Source organism: Cheilinus undulatus, linkage group 4 (assembly GCF_018320785.1).
Source record: "Cheilinus undulatus linkage group 4, ASM1832078v1, whole genome shotgun sequence".
Classification (NCBI taxonomy): domain Eukaryota; kingdom Metazoa; phylum Chordata; class Actinopteri; order Labriformes; family Labridae; genus Cheilinus; species Cheilinus undulatus.
In genome coordinates, this window is record NC_054868.1 from 6565975 (window position 1) to 6589150 (window position 23176).

A 23176-nucleotide genomic window follows, 5' to 3' on the forward strand; every position below is an offset into this window, starting at 1 on the left:
CCCTACTTTGTGCCGAATTGTGCCCTCGGGCATCTGTGCCTTACTTCAGCTTAAATTTCTGGTCCAAACATGCCTTAAGGCTCTGTTCTGAACTTTCAGTCATGCCATTTTCTTCTAAAGAGAAATAACAAGTTACTGCAGTACTTCTAGTATTTCTAACCTGGGAGGAGCAAGGGAAAACAAGGCCAATAATTATTAATGCTTTTCATGCAGCTTAATAAATAAATACACAAAATAAACATCTTTTATATAAACCATTACCTTATATCTTTTTTGGAAAATATACCAGAAAGTCCTAAAAACTCTCTATATATTCCCCAACCACAGATAATATTTCCCTCACCTACTTTTGGATGGATGTGGATGTGCTGCAAATAGCTGCCTTCAGTGAGAGTAAACAACGATTCACATGTAAACTAAGAAGCACTTACCGGTGACAAACACAGACAACATGCAGTTTACTGTACAGCACCATAGCACACATGTGGAGAGCTAGCTCTAAATTACATTCCAAAATGATCAGACAGCGCATCAGCATCGCGCATACCCGGAAAAACATAACCCCACATGTTGCATGTGTAGACCTCAGTACGTCAAGCGCGCAGAGAGAACTATTTTTAACCGGAAAGACATGATTTTACAGCCAAAAATAAATATCATTCCTGGTATAAATTTCGGTGGTACATAAAAAATAATTACTATCTAGTCTTTATACTAAAGTTGCTTGAAACGGACATTCACACTATCAACATAACAATGCTAGGCAGTCTTACCGTAAAAGCACATGCATATAAGCAGTGGTATTGTGGTGTGTGCTGATTTAGGTACACTCTCAATTTATATACTCTTTAGAAGCAGGTATACTATTGATTTTATAGTAGGTGTTTATTCCTTATACCCCCATACCCTGCACTACAAAAAGTCATATCCACAAATGTAACCTGCGCGATAAAGGGAAAATTGTTTGTATTTTTATTATGATTATAATCTTTAAACTGTGCTGGTCTTATTTTTTTGCCGTGGAATCTTACAATTGTTATAGTAATATTCCTGGTTTATTATGATTCACAAGGGTGGTTTTCATGTCTTAAATAAATATATATATATGCTCTTTTTAATGTGATATAAAAAACACACAATGTAGTAATTTATATTTTATTATAAGCTTTATTATGAGCTGTCAAGCTGATTGAAATAAAACCACAAAATGCATATATAATTAAGGGTGTACATGGAGTAAACATAGATGCCTAAAACTTGAAATATGCTACGACTGAAAGTCAGTTAAATACAATTGATACAAAAAAGTCACACATAACAAAATCAGAAATATGCGACGGAGTCGCATTACGAGAAAAACAGTTGTTATATTGTGAGAAAAAATAAGTCGTAATATGACGAGAATAAAGTCGTAATATTACGAGAAAAAAAAATCGTAATATTATGAGAATGAAGTCTAAATATTATGAGAAAAAATATTACAAGAAAGACAGTCTGCCGCGGATCTACGACGGAGTATTGTCCTTATTCTGATAATAATGCTGATGTGCCAAAAGATGAAGTATTTCCTTATTTTTGAAACCGGTACTAAAGTATAGCTTCAAAAGACATTGCTCATTTTAACGGAGTCGGCGCCCCGGCAGGCTTTCTTTCTTGTAATATTTTATTCTCGTCATATTACGATTTCATTTCTCGTAATATTACGACTTTTTTCTCGTAATATTATGACTTTATTCTCGTGATATTATGACTTTATTGTCATATTATTACGACTTTTTTCGCGTAATATTACGACTTTATATTATGACTTTATTCTCGTAATGTCCAAAAAAAAAATGTATTCTTTTATTTATTTATTTTTTCTCTTCGTGCGGCCCTAACACTCCGTCATAGAAATGAAATGCACGCGGAAGTGAAGTCCGCTTTTATTCTGAAGGGTCATAGCGGATGTAGAATGGTTAGCTTAGTTTGAATTTAACAGCCCCCTTTCCTGCATGAGCTTCTTCAGTGCTGATCTAGCAGACTAACAGACAGGTAATGATTTTAAAGTTAATGACTTTTATTTGGTTGAAATGTTACCTGTGACATATCTTTGACCGAACTCTGCGTGTTGCTGTTTTGTGGCTGTAGAACAGCGACAGAAACTTCGTTTTTCCCTTCTTGTTAGCGTGTTAGCATTGATGGTTAGCTGACTAATGCTAGCGTGTTTATATACTGCTTAAATATTTGTTGATCAGATGTCTTCGTTGAATCTGATTAAAATGGAAACGTGTATACGATAGTGGCACTATTAAGTGAAAGAATAAACGCAGACAGCGACTGTTACTTGTCAATGTCGTTTATATGAGAAGTTTTAAACCCACGCTTTATTTTTGAAGGTGTTTTTACATTAACGGGATTTCTATATTTATTAAAGCATCAGTTAATCTAAAGTCTCGTCTTACTCACATTCTGAAGAGTGCTGCAGAACTTACTGAACGTTTATCCAGTCATCCTTAATTCCGTTATCAAGGTAATGAACGAGGAAACGTCCCTAAAAATGAAGGATTCCTTTGCTGTGAATGTTGTTGAAAGTATTTGAAGTAGTTTAATTCAAGTGCCAGACTTAAAAGGGTTATGTTGTTTTTTCATTGTTAAAATTGCAATGAAAAAGGGAGAGTTTGCAACGTTTCCCCCATGCATTGTGAACTTGGATGCACTCTTATTCTTTCGACATATTTCCTGAAATGGCTCCTCAACAATATTTTGATTTCTGAGCCCTTTAATTCCATATGTAATATGAAGACTTTTTTCAGTTTATTTATTTATTTGCACATATAATATGTAAAACAAATAAATACATGTATATACCTCTCTTGATAGAGAAGAAGTTTAGAAATATGTGCAGATGAGGTCAGAAACCTGGAAGGCTTATGGGAGGACCTCACCATAGCCTGATTGATTACTTAATTATGATAAATGTTCAATACATTATAAAAACAAAGAAGGATAGTAATACGAAATAATGGTAATAAAGGTAGTGACATAAGTCGTATTGGTGGACATAGTAGCAGGATTTGTCGGAAAAGAAAAAAGTAAAAAATAAATAAATAGGCTCAAAAAACAGGGAAGAACAAACAAAAACAAACACAAATACAACAAAACAGTAATAAGCCAGTTACTGTGAAGAAAAGAGGAAAAAAAAAAAAAAAAATATATATATATATATATACACACATACATGTATACATTTTTTTCTCCTTCCTTTTTTGTATTTATGTTTTTTGTATTTACATGAAAAGGGATGAGGATCGTTATTGATACCCTTATCAATTAAAGCCCAACTGATATTGTATTTTTGGGGCCAGTACAGATATTGGGGGCTAAAAAACAGCCGATATCCGATATATGAAATAAAAACATTGATATACACAGGATACTAATTTACGGAAATGCACTAAAAGGGAAGAAGATCACCGAAAACTAACACAAACTTTCTCCTAGTTGCCCTTCTGGTTGTTCTCTGCGTTGGATTTAGGAACATATATGGTGCCAGGGGTCATCAAGTACATCTGCACAAGGGTCAGGTTTAGTCTCAACAGAAACTCTGGGGTCCAGACTTTGAAATACACAAAAATTGAATAAATATTTTGGTCTGATTGAAATATTATTGCAGTAGTATTTGTATTTTCTTTTAAACTACAGGACATTTTTAGTCGTTACCAGTGAGATCTATCCCTATTATCTATAACACAGCAGGCCACAAGGAGACAGGCCTGACAACAGGATTGGCTGCACCCCTGAAAATCCAAGAGAATGGGCCCTATCTAAATGTCATTTAGCGCCAATATTAAACCATTTTTACACTTTTAACCCCTTTTTTTATTCTTTTTGCCTCTTTAACCCAGTTTTTGCAGAATTTTAACCCCCTTTAAATTACATTTCCTGCATGTTTTTTTCCCATTTGTGCTACTCTTTTATTCATTTTTGCCACTTTTCTTCTATTTTTTTGCCACTTTTTAACCCCTTTTATTACATTTTTTCAACATTTTTTGCAACTTTAAAAACATTTTTCCACTTTTAATCCTTTATTGATGCTTTTTGCCCCTTCTTGCTTCATTAACCCAGTTTTTGAAAGATTTTAACCCCCTTTAAACCCCTTTTTCTGCATGTATTGTCCCCTTTATGCCTCTCTAATATCAATTTTTACCACTTTTTAACCGCTTTTCTTTACTTTCTTGCACTATTTTTTGTCATTTGTAACCAATTTTTGATACCTTTTGCCCCTTTGTCCTCCTTTACCATTTTTGAAACATTTTAACTTAACTTCTTTTTTCTGCCAATTTTTGCAACACTTCTGCCAAACTTAACCATTTTTAAAATATCGACTAATTTGACAGTAAATTTCAGTAAAAACAGATCAAATTGTTAGTCATTCTAAAACTATTTCAATGTTAATTGTTTGCGGGATAGATTTAACAGCTGCAGACATTTGAAGCAAAAAGATACTCTTAAAATCTTCTTTTCTGAATTTAATGATCTTTCAGGGGCTAGACAGGAAGCTTTGGGGGGCCTGATGTTGCCCCCGGGCCGCCAGTTGATGATCAGTGGTGTATGCATTTCGTGGTGGTGGTAAAGGAGCATCAGATTTCGCTGTAAAAGCCATAACAAGCTCAGTAGCTTCTGCAGCGCGAACACAAGCCTGTGGTCCGCCATGTTTGTTTTGGTCGGACCTGCGCAGGTGTCTTCAGAGAGCTACACTGATTGCGACATTCGTTTCAGGAAAGACGCGGATAGCCGTCCACATGGAGAAGAAATGTTAGTCATTTAGAGACTTATGCACTCTGGGACCCGTTTAAAAACGCATTGTTTACAGTCACCCAAAACGCCGATACGATAAAAAACGTTTGCGTATACTCCTGAATTTATCTCTGTGGGGCGTGAGTGGGAGAGAGAGAGAGAGAGATGCTTGTGTGTGAGGGGGAGGGGCCAGGCACTCGGGCTGAGTTCAGCAGGGACACACAGAATTATCTATAATAATATATGAATAATATAAGTAATATGTAATGTGATTTCTGGGTTAAGTTCAGAAGGATCTTTATTTCTCTCTGCTTCTATTTTTGATAAATAAAATCAGTGGAACTGAGAAGTTTACTGCAGCTTCTGCCTGGAGGAAATCTAAAATATCTAACAAAAACATACAATCATTGACCAGTCAGTTCAGCTGTTGCTTCACATTGTTTACCTCCTCCTCCTCCTCCTCCTAACCTGACATCCTCTCTCCTTCTCTCTGCCTTATTAGATGGGTTCGTGCGCGCAACGAGTTTTGATCATGATTTAAATCTGCTAATTGTTAATACTGATCCATATTTCCTGTTCAGTGATAGTCTGATTGACGCTCAGTCTTAATAATGACAAGCTGTGGCTTAATCATTTAAATTTAAGGACATTACCGATGTATAAACGCATGCTAACCAGCCTGCGCACACGTGACAGACAGAAATAGCGGAAGCGTGTGCACATATAAGGACAGCGCGCTGTCACACGCCTATTCTACAGTGTTAAGTGGAGGGAGAAATGCAGAGATGATAAAGCCCTGTGTTTATCCTTAAAGCTAAAAGTCTCCTCTACTTTGCGTGTTTTTAGCTCATACACACTTAGCGCAGCGTTCCTCTGCGCTCTCCTCAGAGTGTCTGATGAGTGGTGCAACGTTCATCCGCACTGTGTTGATCCAAAGACAATAGGAAGTTCAGGAAACTCGCGGTTCTTTTCTTCTTCTTTGGCAGGTTTGGCACCAACTCCTGGGCCCAGCGCCGCCTAATTGGCGTAACACCATAATTTCAGTTAAAAATATCATCCACCTGCTGTAATGCTTGTCAGATATTACAGTTTTTAATGTCGCAGAGCTGTGAGAGCCGGTGGCGGCACGAAATTTCCTGGTGGCGCCCGCCACTGAATTTAATATGCAGGAAAAACCCTGAATAATAATGGCATATTAAATTGCAATATTGGGGGAAAAAAATTGCAATTAGATTATTTTTGCAAATCGTTCAGCCCTAATTAACACGTATACTCCTTGTGTATTTTTTACACCAGTTGTATCTTAAAGTGATGTTACGTCACAGAGCCTGTGAGACTCGATAGCAGTATCGATAAGCCAAAACGTTATTGATTTTCAGGTATTTCAAAAACACAGAACCAGGTTCTTATGGACCTGGGTTTCAATCCCCATCCCCAATGAAGACAAGGTTCTGGAGATTCAAAGTCTGTGTTCATACATTTCAGATGGATGAAAAACCGACAGAAGATGCTGGAGGGGCAACAGGAGCGAACAAGGACGGGGAAGAGCAGATGGAGGTTACAGTGACTTCACCGTCGGGGAATCTCAGCATGAAGAACGAAGACACAAAAACAAAAACTGATCCAGTTAACAAAGAAGACGTTCAGACAGAGACATCAACAGCCCTGCTCTTGTTACCCGGTGAAGGTACAACTGAGGACACAGATGATGAAGATTCAGAGGATTCAGACAGGTATTTACACACAAACGCATAAAAGCCCATGGTTTTCAAATCTGTTGGCCTTCTTTGATGCCAGTAGAGTTAAAAGAAGGACTAGAATGTAAGCATAGGACTGACCCTGGTCCTTTTCTATCCTCAGTGACAGTTCAACATCTTCCTCCTCCTCTTCTTCTTCATCGTCTTCCTCATCCTCCTCTACCTTTGCCCGCATGCTGGAGGAGGATGACGATGAGGGATTCAGCCAACCAGCACCCATCAAGACCAGAGATGAAGTTCTGTTGGAGGTCAGTCTGGGGTTTGTGTTTGAATTTTGAGACAGAAGGTCAATAAAGCCCGATTTATCCTTTAGAATCAAAGCTACGCCATAGCCTACATCCAGGCTTCAACTGGAGGCCCTGGGGCCAAAGCAGGCCCCCTGGGTCCTTTTTTGTGGCATAATCATATTCTTAAGTTTGCACACAGACAAATATACATGTTGTGGACACATGTCTTAAAGGTGCAGTGTGTAATATTTAGCTTAGTAGCATTTAGCTGAACAAGCTTGGTGAAATAAAGCAAAACATTTCTGAGACGGTCTATCTAAATAAGTGTTTAGTCATCTAAATTCAAAAATAGCTATTTTGAAAAAAACAACTCAGAATAAACCTTTGATTCATATATAGGGAGGGTCCCCTCCATGGATGCTGCCATCTTGGATTTTTACATGTTTCCATGGTAACATAGAGGAAAAAAGGCAAAAAGGATAAATAAAGTTATTAGCTGTTTCTCAATATGCATACTTCAGCATACTTCTGGACTTACGGACTTGTGGTACGTCATCAATCAAAGCCAAAGTTCTGTTCCAATTCAAAGTCTGCATCGAAACAAGTTCGGTCGAAGTACCCGGATGTGGACTCACCCTGCCCCTTTTACCGAGTGTGCTGCTTGACGTAACTTGAGTGGACTTTTCACAGTTACAATCCCACAATAATTTCGCGCCGTCCAGCGGGAATCTCAAACAATGGCGGAGGAGAAGTCACACAATTGTTAGTAACTGTTGCTGCCGTGTAAAAATATGAATAAATTGCTTGTTTGTGATAGAATTGTGTTTGAAACCCAGAAACGTTGGATAAGTTGGATAAAATTCATCCTTGATAAATTCTAAATGGACGATGTCGGTGTTTTTGGAAACGCTAGCAACGGGACAACCGGATGTGACGTGTAGGTATGTAGAAGGGGACGCTAGCAAATCCGCTGCTGTTCCAATAGTAGTAGTAGGATCGTTTGCGGACTCCTGTACCCCTGAAGTCCAAACTCTGGAATGAACTTGCCGAGTCCGAACTTCCAGAGAATGCAAGTTCGAACTTGTGAACTTTGAATTGAGAAACGGCTATTGTATTGTATTGTATTGTATTCACATTACAGATACACATTAAATTCAACTGGTTGCCACAGTTTCCAGCAGAGAAATGCAATCTAGAACCCACTTTTAGATGTTGATATTCAGTTTTACACACTGCACCTTTAAATATAGTTTCAATAATTCCAGTGCTTCACATCAAATTACACCGCGTTCCACATTATTATGCAAATGATATTTTTCTCTTATTTTCCTCAATGTTAATGCAAATGACAATCAGATTATTTTTCAAGTCATCAGCTGTTAGAGCATAATTCAAATGTTTTTGAACAAACTTCATAATGATAACCATTTTTTTTTAAAATAAAAACCTCAAAATGCACTGTTCCACATGTTCCACATTATTAGGCAGGCCACAGGTTTCAAACAATATGGGAAAGAAAACGGATTTCTCTGCTGCCGAAAAGTGTCAAATAGTTTAATGCCTTGGACAAGGAATGAAAACATTAGATATTTCATGAAAAATTAATCATGATCATTGTACTGTGAAGGAATTTGTGGCTGATTCAGAGCACAGACGGGTTCCTGCAGATAAAGGCATAATGCGGAAGGTTTCTGCCAGACAAATTCATCAGATTAAGAGAGAAGATTCTAAAATGCCATTACAAAGCAGAAAACAGGTATTTGAAGCTGTTGGTGCCTCTGGAGTCCCACCAACCCCAAGGTGTAGGATCCTCCAGAGGCTTGCAGTCATGTATAAACCTACTATTCAGCTGCCTGATTCAATGCTCACAAGCAAAAATGGTTGCAGTGGGCCCAGAAATAGATGAAGACTCATTTTCAAACAGTCATGTTGACTGGTGAGTGCTGTGCAACCCTGGATGGTCCAGATGGAGGAGTAGTGGATGGTTTGAGGATGGCCACCATGTCCCAACAAGGCTGTGATGTCAGCAAGGAGGGGCAGAGTCATGTTTTGGGCCGGATTCATGAGGAGAGAGCTGGTAGGCCCCTTTAGGGTCCCTGAAGGTGTGAAAATGACCTCGGCAAAGTATACAGAGTTTCTGACTGACCACTTTCTACCATGGTTAAAAAAAGTGACTGACCACTTTCTACCATGGTAAAAAAAAGAAGAGCAGTGCCTTCTGTAGCAAAATTTTCTTCATGCATGACAATGAACCATCTCATTCTGCAAAGAATCCCTCTGTGTCATTGGCTGCTATGGGCATAAAAGGAAAGAAACTCATGGTGTGGCCCCCATCCTCCCCTGACCTCAACCCTATTGAGAACCTTTGGAGCATCCTCAAGCTAAAGATCTATGAGGGTGGGAGGCAGTTCACATCAAAACTGCCATTCTGGGAGGATATCCTGACATCCTGCAAAGAAATTCAATCAGAAACTCTCCAAAAACTCACAAGTTCAATGGATGCAAGAATAGTGAAGGTGATATCAAAGAAGGGCTCCTATGTTAACATGGAACTTGGCCTGTTAAGATGTTTTTGGTTGAAATAGCTTTGATTTCAGTAAATATGACTTCCTAATGCTGTAAATACAACAAATGACCATTTTCAGTTCTTTACAACCTATAAAATATTTTAAAACTCTGCCGTGCTTAATAATGTGGAACAGTGCATTTTGAGGTTTTTATTTTTAAAAAGATAATGGTTATCATTATGAAGTTTGTTCAAAAACATCTGACTTATGCTCTAATGGCTGATGACTTGAAAAATACCCTGACTGTCATTTGCATTAATATTAAGGAAAATAAGAGAAAAATGTCATTTGCATAATAATATGAAACACAGTGTAAAAACAAAGGTATGCATACCTCAGACAATTAGTCTTGGACAGTCAGGAGGCCTCACTGTCAGCAGGTGACGAAACTGACAGAGAAAAACACAGAAATCAAAACTAAAAAAGTCACTTCCTTTACAGCTCACCTTCTACTCCCTCAGCCTTACTATTGGGAGTAGAAGAATAAAGAAAAAAATAAAAAACTTCAGCCTAAAATAATTCAAACTTAATCTGAAGACATTATACAGAATGTGTGAAATAAACAACAGTAGACAGTTTTTAATCTGATTAAATTAGCTTCTCTATTTAGAAGTATAATAAAAACTATTTAAAACATACCTTCAGTTCGCTGTGCTCTGAGGATTCTCAGACACTGGAGAGGTATGATGATGGTAGGGAGACCCTCCTCTGATGAATTACAGGTCATGACCAATCTGCAGATTTGATTTCCACCATGGTTCTTGCTAACTGGTTCAGGTGAGACTGTGGCTTGAACTCTGGTAGGATAGGTAAGCTTGCTGGCACAGCTTGTCCTCTTCTGTTAACACCATGATGACAGAAACCTGGGAGGAAGTGATAAAGTATTTTTGTTAGATCATAAAGATTTTACTCCATTAATCAGGGGTAATGAATAAGGCCTTCTCCTAGCTCATTTATTCTGCAGTGTAGTAGACCAAACAAACTGAGTCAACTTTCACTAACTAAATGGTTAAACAATCATTGAGTTCATGGTTAATCACAAATCCTACAGAAAAATTAACACATAGATAAACACAAAACATGAATGTTTTACCTTGAGATCCTGTTCCCAGGGCACCTGTAGCTTAATGACACAGAGAGAAAACAGTTTGAGACTTTATTCATTTGCTGTCAGTCACTTAACATGTTAACAATATCAAATCCGAACTGAAAAGTCTTATAAACTGAGTCAAACAGAGTCTTATGTTGAGACTGACAGTGTTATTTTAATGTTACCTGATAAATCAAACAATTTATGAATGGAGTCTGGCATTCTCAACTCAAACTTGACTGTTTACATCTCTTTGTTCTAACGGGCTCTTATGTCCAAAAAATGGGCTGTAGACTACGTGTTTCTGTTCACTCGGACATTTACTAAACTACAGAGGAATCAGAATACCTTTTAAGATCATTAAGTAGGGCTGGGTATTGTTAAGAACCTCACGATTCAATTCAATTTCAGTTCTTTAGGTTGCGATTCGATATCGATTCGATATTGATTTAAATGCTTAAAATGTCAATTCAGTAAGAAGCAGAAAGACACAACCTGTTGACAATTTTTTAATAATTATTTTCATGCTCATGTAAACATATTTGGTAAGTCATCTCACATTTTTGAGCAATAAAACATCTGAAAATAAAAGTTTGCACAGTAACAACTTATCTGTGCATATGGAGTACAAAAGTAAAAAACATGACAGTTCTGTATAAACACTGAAAAAATAAAGTGCATGTAAACTTAGATAATATTTCTGTCCTCTTGGAAATTGTGATAAACCTCACATAACATGCTTATGGTAGGTTGTTGTTTGGTCGAGTGCGTCCTCCGTCCATACAACGCAAATCACACGTACAGCGACCCCCACTGGCCAGGAGGTTAATCGATTCAGAGGATTTGCTGAATCGATATTGAATTGGGGGAGGAAATATTGCGATGCATTGATTAATCGATATTTTTACCCACCCTTATCATCAAGACAAGTTTATAGCTTTCTGTCTGCAGACAGATGGCCTCAATACATAACGTTAACATTAGCCAGCTTTAGCCACAGTTAAGCTAGTTTTCATGAGTTAATGACAGATATAAACGCTGCTGTATGAACTCATGTGTCATCCTTAATAAGACGGTGCTAAAACACGAGTCCGTTTAACAATTAGAAAGTTTAAAGCCATGACAATAAATCAATATTTTTCTCACCACGGAGCTTTACGTAGTGTGCACTTGTCTGGGTGGATGAGTATCTGCTTCACGCCTAGTATGTAAATAAAAAAACAACATATATAAGTCTACAAAACTTTAAACTGTATAACATACAGTTAGGTAAATGAACATGCTATATATATTAATATTATTTTATCGACTGCTATGAGCCATTCAGCGTTAATATTAACTTGAATGTCGGAAACATTTCTTGCTAACTTTGTTTTTGGGCATGAAAATGTAATGAACACACGACTAACTTAAACTATGTCAACAACAAGATCAACTTGTTGAAGTTAAATATGAATATTAAATCAAACTTTACTCACCATGTAACCGTAGACTGAAGCTGCTACAGCTCCGCCCATTAATGCAGCAGATTTTCTTCATGAAGCTTCTCATTCTCCCATCTCTGTGAAATACGAATCAAGAAGTTATTGGAAAATTTTACTGTAGAAATTACATCAATTTGTTACAGTGCACTGATGCCTAAGTATGTGGTGCTCAATAGGGCATAGGCCAGTATGGCCTGGCAGCGATGTAGAATTGATGAAGAATCATAAACTAGGCTCAAGGGCCCGCGTCCACATCAGTGCTTTTATGCTGGCAGCACCCACAACCTTTTGTTTCAGAGCACTAAAGTGACTTCTGCTCACCTCACCTCTTGAATCACTCTACATGAATATTTTTCTGTTTAATATTAACCACTCCAAGCCAAAGTGAACCCAATCTAAGCAAATCAGCGAGAGAAAATCCCCTTTAAGGCACATTAAACCACAGGAAATTCCCATCTGATGATTAGATCTTTGCTGACTTTGCTCAGAAGGGGGGAATCTGGTCCAAAATAGTCACAGTTGCCTTGTAGCATGTACCCTGGTTAACCCTTTAACTCCTGAGCCTCTGGACATGTTCTTTTTTAAACTTTAAATGGCACAGAATGTGTCTTGTAAGTGCTTTTGCCCATTACTCTAGAGTACTTTAATATCTGGCAGTTGTGCACAATGTACTGCATGTTTAAAAAGTGTTTTTTTGTAACTGTTTAAATTAAAACTGAGTTTCTGGGCTCTTTTCTTATTTTAACCATAAAAGGCCCAGAAAATGTCCTGTGAGTACGTGCTTTTGCCCATTTTTCCACAATACTTAGAACTTTTAATATATGGCGGTTATTTTTACATATTACTGCATGTTAAGTGTTGTAACAGTTTAAAATGAAGAAACACAAAAAACAGGGGAACTTCATGCTAGATTCTTAGTGGGAAAAGGGGAAAGTACAGAAATAACCGCATGCTGGCTGTAAAGCACAGTTTCTTAGCTTTCAGAAACTGTTTGAATTTTTCGGTCATGCAATTATGGTCATGTAAAGTGTGCTTTAACAGCGCGTCGTCGACGATGCGCTAGGAGTAAAAGGGTTAAGGTGAGCTAATTACCTCCACTGAGTGAGAGAAGTAAGAAGAAATGAAGAAAACACTCCAAGGACACTCCTAACGCCTTGTTGGTGAACCTTTTCTTAATTCCTGGTTTATGTTAATGCCAGCAACATAAAGAGGAATTAAAATGTGGAGTCCGGGTAAAATTCCATCGTGCTGCTTCAATGCGGTGTGATTAGGTCACTGTAGGAAGAAACAGTTGGCGTATGCTGTAAGGACACGAGTTGAAATATTTCCTCTTTGGGCCCTAGCTGTAACTTAAGTTCATGTGAAAACACACTGGATCAAATTTAGAGCACAATTCTGTGTACACATTTTTTTGCAGATCGTTCTGAGTGGAGCCTTTGCACCATGATATAAAGAGCGTATGTGTCCTCATGTTTATTTAGGAGCTGCCTGCAGTGGAGGAGGTGAACGTTTCGTTACCAGAAGATGCAGAACTGCAGCCCATAGGAAACATCTCCAGCATTGTTCAGCAACTTGGTAGATATACACACCAGGGCTGCAAAGTACATTTCATTGCTCCTATGATTCTCGATTAAAAACATTTGAAACAACCAAATGAATGATAAAATCTCTGTTATTGTAAAGATTGGTAGTAGCAGAAAGTGCTTACACAAACGACATTGTATTCATTATATAGGTGCATGGGAAAGAAATGAATTTGGGAGTTTAACCGCAGGTTTTGGGAATTAAAACTAGCGATGTTCCGATAACACTTTTTCCTTCCTGATACTGATTCTGATACCACAGTATTTGGTATCGGCTGATACTGAGTACTGATCCGATACCAGTGGGAACCTTCTGGACTGACTGTGCAGACTACAAAATAATTTTAGACCTATTTTTAAATCAGAACATCACTCAACATATAGAATCATAATGTATACATCTCTGTGACTCTATAAAGTTTTCTTTCTGCTAATTATTAGTTTTACTGCTAAATATTAATACAGGGGGTTGCATCACAGAATCTTTCTCGCCTTTATGCTCTATTCAGGCAGCATCACATGATTACAGAACAGCTTGTTATTGGCTGACAGACCCTCACAACGGGTAAATGATATGGCGGTTAGCATTCGAGCTAGCGGTAATGATTGTAATTGGATCAAAATGGATAGAGCAATGTTAAGTATCGAGTTTACTGGTGTGGATTTAATCATTCAAGTCCCCAGAAGTCACACAAGTTCCAGACCCGCTGAAAATGCTGCTGCTAGGGATTCAAAGGTATCAATAGCGTCAATGGGAAAGCACAACAGCTAGCTTCAATAGGAAAACAAGTAAGAGGCAAGGATTTATGGTTCAAAAGTTACTTAAGTTTTGATAAACTGTGTCACTTCTTGTCTTGTCCAACAGCGCCAGTCTGGAAGGCATTTTAACTGTCACATTCAGAGAAAAACTGTCACACAGCCTCCTTTCTTTGCTGCCGCAGTGGCTCCTTTGGTTCTTCTTCACTGCTCTAAAAACGGTAGCTTGTGCATGCAGGGCTTTCTAGCAGCGCTAACATTTAGCATGGCTCAACAAAGTAAAATATAAAGCTAAACCAAATGGTATCGGATCAGTGCATAAACTGGTGTACTCGCCTGGTGCGGTATCAGGTGTATTTCAGATATTGGTATCAGATTTGGAACAACCCTAATTAAAACACAAGAACTTGGCCAATACTGGCTGCCTAATTCTTCTACTTTTGTTACCATTCTATTTCTAGTAGTATCATGTAATAGTTTATGATTGTGGTATTATAATAGCCATATTTCATACTATTTTTATCCTATTGAACATGTTGTGACACATTTATTAATTTTCTCACATTTTACAGGACTTCTTCGCTCACACTCACAATAAGTCACAACTTTATCTGAAGAAGAGCTCAGAGAAGAAGATCATACTGTGTCTTTTTAAATAAATATTTTCTCAGATTTGATTTTAATGGCACTTTCTGTGTCTGCAGTAATCATCCAGTCCCTGAAGGACACGCCCCCTTTAAACGAAGACAGCATCATCTTCAGGTCTGATAGGCTGGCAGTGGGAAAAGTGAGTGCACCATCGGAGGTTGTCTTTATGATGAGCTGCGCCTCTGCCACCTCTGACGTGTGTGTTTCTGTGTGTGATGTCTCAGGTGTTTGATGTGTTTGGCCCGGTGTCCAGTCCGCTCTACATCCTGCGTTTTAACTCTACCGAGCAGATCAGCGGCAAAGGGCTGACAGAGGGCCTCACTCTGTACTACACGCCGCACATCAAAGAGTACACAGCGTACATCCTCACTCAGCAGCTCAAACTGTAAGTACACACATCTCACTTCTGTTTCTTAGGTCACAAGGTTTTATACTTTAACAGAACACCCAACGAGTACAGCTAGGCTTAGCCTTAGAGAGAGGATGAGGAGTTCAGGCATCCAGGGGGAGTTCGAGCTACAGAGATAATGGAGATAATGATCCTGGGCGCCTCTCTTCAGAGATCTTCAGGATATGTTCAACTGGGAGGAGATCCTGGGGTAGACCTAGACCTCGCTGGAGGCATTATATATCCTTTCTGGCCTGGGAATGCATCAGGATCCCCAGTAGGAGCTGGAAAATGTCCCTGGAGAGAGGGTTGTCTGGGTTGACTATCTTTGCCTGCTGCCGCTAGGACCCAGCCTTTGATGATTGGACGAAAATAGATGGAAAGATGCAACAAATCGGTCTCTTCTCATTCATTTGTTGTCTGAGCGTATGGAAGTGAGTGGTAGTACGTTCCTCCAGGATTTCATGGACTTTTTTTATTGTTGTAACCTTAAATGCCAGATTTTGCAGCACCTTTTGTTGAAGTAAAAGCTCCATTCCGCGTGCAGTAGTTTTCCTTCTGCTGCATGTGTCAGGGTCTTGTAATGACTGTAATCTGCATCTTTTTCCCTCAGCTTTTCTGGCCTGACTTACTCCGTATCTCCTGCACTCTGCAGACTCCTGAGCCTTTCTAAACCAAGTTGATTGGTTGGGTAGTGTCACATATGAGTGGTGCAAGGGAACAAAAAGGCTATGCCATTTAAACAAACTACTGTTGAAATAAATTGAAAGCAGTCTGTCTGAAAGGGAAGTGGGTCATTGTTTTTGTACTTACTGTAGATCCAACTGAAGGGGGAAAATACACAAGCAGCATCTTTCTGCATCAGTCATGTGTTGCTTCTGCATCCATGCAGAATTGTCCACAATCGAACCATGATGAACGGTGGAAGAGATTATTTTTAACACCTCTAATCTTCATGTAAAAATGATAAATGTCAGAACTGACTTCCTGTTCCTCAGTACTGGGCATATACGGTATAGCTGGGTGTGCTTTAAAGCTAGAACCATAACTGATTAGTGAGTTTATTTAGGGTGAGAGTTTATGTTGCAGTAGTTGTACATTTTTGCATGATAGGTTCCTTTCCAAACCAAACTGATATTTTATACTAACACATTTTTGTTCCTGCAGATTAAAGGGATCAGATGCATCATGGAAGAATGACCAGGAACCTCCTGCTGAGGTAAGCACACAAACATCATTTTAACATCATAAGGCTCATTCATGCATGCACCGAACTCCCCATGTTGCTTTTCTTTTGTTTGATTCACTCAAACTAAGCAATCTGTGCCATGCACTGGCACACTTAACCCAAAAGTCCAGTTTGTTTGATCGGTGTGAGAGCTCACTACCGTGCTTATCCACGATACACTGCCTTGGCTCTGGTACAGACAGAGGTAGTTCACTTCTGCTAAGAGCAAAAAAAAAAAAAACCCTTCTTACTTCAGTATATGTGTGCAACATCTTAAGTCAAGCTAATTAGATTTCGATTTAATGTTTTCTTTAATTATAAATCTCTGCTTTTGTTGTTTTAAGTGTTAGCTGCAGTGCAAAGCTAGTAAATTAGTACTTCTAGACTGTGGTACAGCTCCTTTAAGGTTGTTAAAGTAAAAAAGTCTGACCTTTTACTGTTGCCTTGTTTTTGCAATCAAACCAAGGTCTTTTTTTCTTTAGTCTAATTTCAGAATTCTGGAAGATAGTGCTCCATAATGCAACCAGAGTTTTTGTTTCCATATTATCATATTTTTACCCTTGCACTTAGCACAGAACATACACATTAGGGCTGACAGCTTCAATTCGACTGGTCGATTAATTGATCGAAAAGCTTTAGGTCGACCAAGATCACCCTGGTTGGTGATCATTTAGAGTACCAAGAGTACCAAGCAGGTGCAGTGGGGAGCCTGGATAGATTGAATTAGTCCCCAACGAGGTAATTTTTTTTAATGAGTGACATTTTTTTACCTGAATGACCAATCGATTAATTGGTGCCTGGGTGCAATTTTTTGTCAACCAAGTTTGTCTTTAGTTGACTACAGCCCTAATACACATAACTGTGTCATTATTCTGAAAGGTTGGAAATTAAAGGTGGGATTGGGTCTTAAAGTCTATGAAGAGGATCTTTTTAAAAAAAGTTTTGAAATATTAAATTTGATATCAGATGTTATGTATGTACCCTAAAGACATATCCTTCTGAAAATCTTTTTTTTTTAATTATTATTATTTTGCCCCTTAAAGACAGGTTTATATTGGTCTCAGAGGTCCCCAAAACATGCCTGTGAAGGTTGTTGCTGAAAAATCACTCCAGTATTAGATTTGTGCATGCCAAAAAAAACCTGTTTCAGCTCTGCTGAGAATGAGCTGTTTTTGTGTCTGTGGCTTTAAATGTTAATGAGCTTTCTCTCAGGAAATGGTTGTGGCTTAATGGATGTGGATCTCTTGATCCTCCTCTCAGCTGCCAGCTGAGAGAATAGTGGCAGAGTGTAAGAGAGCAGTATCTGTCCAAAATAACTCAAAATAATCCATAAAGTGGGTAAAGTCACTAGGGCTGGCTAAAGGACTAAATCAGTTATCAAATGTGTGCCAGCTCAAGCTTTAGGAGCCAGTTAAAGTAGTTATCTATTATTTTTTATAATTATTGGCCTGAAATCCCTTAGCTTAGCGTTTAGCATGTCATAAGACCAGCATGGTATGGCAGTATTTTCAACTAGAAAATAAAAATAAAGTTCTACGTAGACTGTTGAGGGTTATACTCATGTATGACTGAACCACAGTGACCAGTTACCACATGAATCACAATATTAATTAAAAAAGAGAAATGAAGGCTAGTGGCACTGCTAACTTAAAAGAGACATATTTTACCCCTTTTTCCTTTTAAGGATGTCATTTTGGGACACCTTTAGAATAGTTATTTATGATGTGCAGCTCAAAAAATGCCTCACTTATCTTATACTGGCGATAGGAAAACCCCTATTTTCAGCAGATCTCGCCTACTGCTGAAAACGCTCCGTTTCAGTCCTGTCTCTTTAAGACTCAGAGATGTCTGTGACCTTACTGTTCTCTGATTGGCCAGCGAGGTCAAAGCTTCCTGGGGGCTGAACAATGGGCTGAACTGTTTTCCTGGCCCATTGATCACCGAGTTTTGCTTAGTTTACTCATTGGCCTCATACCAACCTTGGCGTCACCATGGACCGTGATTTTAATCTCAACAAACAGATCAGTACAGTCGTTAAATCAGGCTTTTATCACCTTCGACTTTTATCAAAAGTTAAGCAGTTTTTATCTTTAAAGCACTTTCAGCAAGTCATGCACGCTTTTATTTCTTCTCGCTTGGACTACTGTAATGCACTTTATAACGGCATCTCGCATAATGCAGTTTCACACTTACAGTTAGTCCAGAACTCTGCCGCACGACTTTTAACAGGAACCAAAAAACGTGAACATATCACCCCAATTCTTGCATCTTTGCACTGGCTTCCTGTTAATTTTAGAATTGATTTTAAGATTTTATTGTTTGTTTTTAAAGCTTTGAATGGACAGGCCCCACAGTACATCTCAGACCTCATCCAAATTTACACACCAGCACGCGCTTTGAGGTCCAAGGGCCAGCTCCAGCTCGTGGTCCCTAGGACGAGACTTAAAACCAGGGGGGACCGGACGTTTTCTGTGGTCGGCCCTAAACTATGTAATGCTCTGCCCCCCACAACTGAACAGCCCCCACAGTGGAGTGTTTTAAGTCTCGTCTTAAGACCCATTTTTATTCTTTAGCTTTTAACATCGCATGAGTTGTGTGGTCCCCTGTGTCTTTTATTATTTTATTTTATTCTACTGTTTTTATATTTTGTATTTATATTTATTGTTTGTTTGTTTGTTTTATTTATTTATTTTAGCTGTTATTTATTGTTTTAATATATTCCCTTGGTTTTATCTTGAGCTCTGGAATATTCATTGTTTTGTTTTTAATGATGTTTTGTGCAGCACTTTGGAAATGTTCAGATTATAAAATGTGCTATATAAATAAAGTGGATTGGATTGGATTGGGCTTTTAATCAGCACAAGTCAAGACTTAGTAATGTAAAGGTACACAACATTTCACGGCATAGTTTTGGGTAAAAGGGCAGATAGTTATGAAAACAACTGATGACAGAGTTTAGCACGCATTAGCTTCCCACTGACCCACGGCTCATTTTAAAGTAATGTTATAAAGTGACTTACAGCTTGTAGTTCTAAGCCTCCCTCGGCAATCTTTACAGAGGGAACAGCTCCATGTTTTAGCAGCAGATTAGAAGCAAATCCAGCGTCTTACTGTCCTTTATTGTAAAAACAATCGTCGGTGAAGTGACGAGTGCAGAGAAAAAAGTTTGTAGGCGGTCGGCTCGATGAGACAAACATTTCCCACTGCTTTCGTCCTTCAGAAGCGCATACAGAGTAGATTTATCGTCACAACCAAAAAAACACAAATAAGTTTAGAAGACATGCTGACCGGAATAAATCCACACGAGAGCAAGAATCCAAACAACAGCAGCGGTATATACAGCGCCGGGGAGGGGGCGTGGCTGAGAACGAGCTGCCGGGAGGGCAGGTCTGAGAGTCTCCTGTGGGAGGAGGGGAGCATCTGCTCAGAGCCGTCCAATGGGAAAGCCGGACAACGAGCTGACGTCAGCTCGTATCAAGTCTCGCGACAAGCTGTTCAGAGAGGCTGGTAATCTCGTTTGCAGGGTTTATGGAAAGACGCGTTTCTCTTGATAAAATGAAATTGGTATGGTTTAGAAAGGAACCTCAAAACTGTAGCATTGTATGCAAGTGTTAAAATATGACTTAGTATAATATGTCTCCTTTAAGCCACTCTCTAATCAGCATACCAGCCTCTCATCATATATCCACTGAGACAATGGCCCTGAGTTGAATTTGGCTGTTTTCTGAGCATTTTCTCCACTCAAGACCAGCCGGTTAAATGCAATTTGAATGCATGTTTGGTGAAATAGGGAAACAGTAATCTTGGTATACCCTTGAAAGTTCCTGTCATGCTGTCTGTGCATTTGTCCATTGTGCTGACTCTGTGAGACCATCTTGCTGATTGGATTACGCACAATTGTAGTTCAAGTCTCCACAGAGTTTCTCCAACCTCGTTTATCGCCACATCCCACCTCACTAGCCCATCATGGACTTAAAACAAGCAAATCCTTCATTTAAATACACCTTTAAACAGTGGTTTAAGCCGTTGTACTACACGTCACTGTGGTGTTTGGCCAATAACAAACCACCTTGATCCCGGCTTGTATTAAAGCCCCAGACAGGCCGACCGTGACGCTGTGCAAAGCAAACACTTGTTTCATGTTGCTGTTATTACAAACATCAAACTTCAGGAGGAGAGAACACCTTTGACCTTAAAGTGGGGGTATTATACTTTTCCGATTTTTAAAACATAAATATAAAGTCACAATGTTAGGTGTCCATACTCCACGTGTGCAAATTTTCAAACCGCAAGATAGACGTATGCAGCAGTAATCTTGGAATTAGTGTGTGAACTGATGAAAACGGTTCGTTGAAAATCTTGCCAAGATTCTACTGAGACGAGAATTCGATGGACCAAACAGATGAGGTCATCACAATAGGATCTCCTGACTGGTTCGTGGTTCGTCCGTGCTGCCGGCATAGCGGAACAGACCGCCCCCACAAGGCCTTTTAGCCATTAGCCACTTAGCAACAGAGTAATTAAACACTTGCCAAACAGATATGTCCTGCTCTATCCTTGGCTACCACTGCTTTTCTTCCCCCTCTCTCTCCAAACTATCAGGATCAGACTCTGGGTCTAACAGGTACGGGCTGGTACGTACTGCCCACCACTAATTCATGCATAAACTCAGAGCGTCATGCTCATTTTCCTCCCCTCTCTGTCCAGGCCTTAGACTATAGTGACGATGAGAAGGAGCAGGAAGCTAAACGGAAAGCCAGAAACTCCAAAAAGAGGAAAGACAACAACAGTTCAGGTAATTACTCTCACAATCACATTTATTTACAAAAATGTCAGACACCTCAGCATTTTTTAAATTAAAATCTTCTTTTTTTCTCTCCTTCCCCTCAGATAATTCTGAACACAAAATCTTACCACAGCAGCGTGACAGCAGGGGTTTCCCACCAAGACATGCAGGGACTCCGTTTAGGCACCAGAACCCGCGACATAAACACTCACCTTTTAAACACAACCAACCACCACCTGGACACACAAACATCCCCCCTATGTACCTCCCCCCTCCTTGCCCTTACCCTCCTCCCTCCTTTCCTCCCCCTAACTTCCCTCTCTACCCTCCTCCTCCCCCCTCTTTTTTCAACCCCTCGTTCTCGTCTCCTATGTGGCCTCCTAACTCCGTCCCCTTCTCTAACCTCCCCCCACCTCCTCCCCCGCCCCCTCAGTGATCACACCCTCTGTAAATGTAGCTGTGGATTAATAAATAGAATATTTACTTTAAAGAACTGTCGAGGCAGAGTGACCAGCCGGGACCAACATTTTTCCACATACACGTCTCCTAACGTTGTCGTTGGAGGAGGAGGAGGAGCCTCACTAACCTTTTTATTCACTGGTAATATCCTCCTCTCCCCAGACACATCCACACATCTGATGTTTTATTTCTGCTGTAAATGTAAATATCAGAATCCCCTCCCTGTTGATGCCCTTAATGGGAAATAAAAGTCTTTATGTGATATGTAGGTCAGTGTTTTGAGCCATTCTTACTTTTGTAACATGTTTCTGTCACACTGCTGGGTAAAGCTGCTGCTGTGTTCACTCTCTTCCACAACCTTTTCTCAACAGGATGTTTCCTCACTGAGAGACACTGGCACAAGACCAAAAGGGGCCGAAATGAGCTGAAAGATGCAGCTGTTTATTTAATTTATCAACTAGTTATGTCCTCCTTTAATTGAGGAATCAAATTTCTAAAAACTGCATTTGTATTTCCATAACTTAATACAAAAACAGAACAGGCTGTCGCAGCAACAGACTGGATTTCCTCAGCTGGGGACCTCCAGTGAGCAATTGGGCAGTTTGAGTGCAAAGCGGCTGGTGTAAGAATAAGAACCTCCAAGTCTGAGGCCATGGTTCTTTGCCCGAAAATGGTGGGTTGCTCCTTGGGTGGAAAGGGGGGCTTTGTCCTAAGTCAGGGGTGTCAAACTCAATCACAGCAGGGTCTGGATTCTAGATTCAGGTCTAACCTGAGGGCCTAACAGGCTCACCTTTTAACCATAAACTGTCAACCTCATTTCACCAGTAATAAAATATGAAAAAAACTTAGCACTGATAATATATGATTTTGGCATTTAAAAAGTTACAAAGATAAATTTAAAGGTTCATACTGCGAGAAAAGTAAATTTATTAGTTCAAAAAGCTTAAAACATGAAATTGAAATTGAAAAAATAATGTTTTTTAAGGCAAATATATTAGAAAGAAAGACAAACGCATGAGTTTAAAAGGTCAAAATATGAAATAAAATTTGTAATCATGAAATTAAAAGTCAAAATATGATTCATTTTAAATTGTGAGTCTAAAAGGTCAAACTATGGGATTCTGAAGTCAAAGTTTGAGTTGAAAATTTGAGATAAAATACAAAATAATTGGTCAAAAAGTACAAATGTGACTTAGAATTATGAATCTTAAAACTCAAACTATTATTTGAGAAGTCAAAATTATGAGTTGAAATGCTCGAAGTACGAAAAAAAATTCAAAATCGTAAGGTTGAGTCTTAATTCTGAGATGTAAAATTGAAAATGTGAAATTAAAACACAAATTGATTTCTTTTCTCACATTCCTGACTTCTTATCTAAATATTTTTACTCCTTTTTCAGATTTTGTGACTTGATATCTTAAATC

At 38.9% G+C, this 23176-nt stretch overlaps 1 protein-coding gene across 1 annotated transcript; it reads left to right on the forward strand.

Annotated features, from left to right (window-relative positions):
* Positions 1-1919: 1919 nt before the first annotated feature.
* LOC121508902 (H/ACA ribonucleoprotein complex non-core subunit NAF1-like) lies at positions 1920-22020 on the forward strand. Its single transcript, XM_041786036.1, has 9 exons — positions 1920-2034; positions 6265-6512; positions 6640-6784; positions 13386-13479; positions 14948-15030; positions 15116-15276; positions 16447-16498; positions 21215-21302; positions 21398-22020. Exons 2-9 carry the CDS (start codon positions 6265-6267, stop codon positions 21727-21729), a joined length of 1203 nt encoding a protein of 400 aa, XP_041641970.1. The 5' UTR covers positions 1920-2034; the 3' UTR covers positions 21730-22020.
* The last annotated feature ends 1156 nt before the right edge of the window (positions 22021-23176 follow it).

Excerpts from the sequence above, each read along its gene's own strand:
- LOC121508902 (XM_041786036.1), top strand. The coding sequence starts at position 6,265 with ATGGATGAAAAACCGACAGAAGATGCTGGAGGGGCAACAGGAGCGAAC. Across the intron at positions 6,513-6,639 it reads GATTCAGAGGATTCAGACAG|TGACAGTTCAACATCTTCCT; the intron begins GTATTTACACAC and ends TTCTATCCTCAG. Across the intron at positions 16,499-21,214 it reads ACCAGGAACCTCCTGCTGAG|GCCTTAGACTATAGTGACGA; the intron begins GTAAGCACACAA and ends CTCTCTGTCCAG.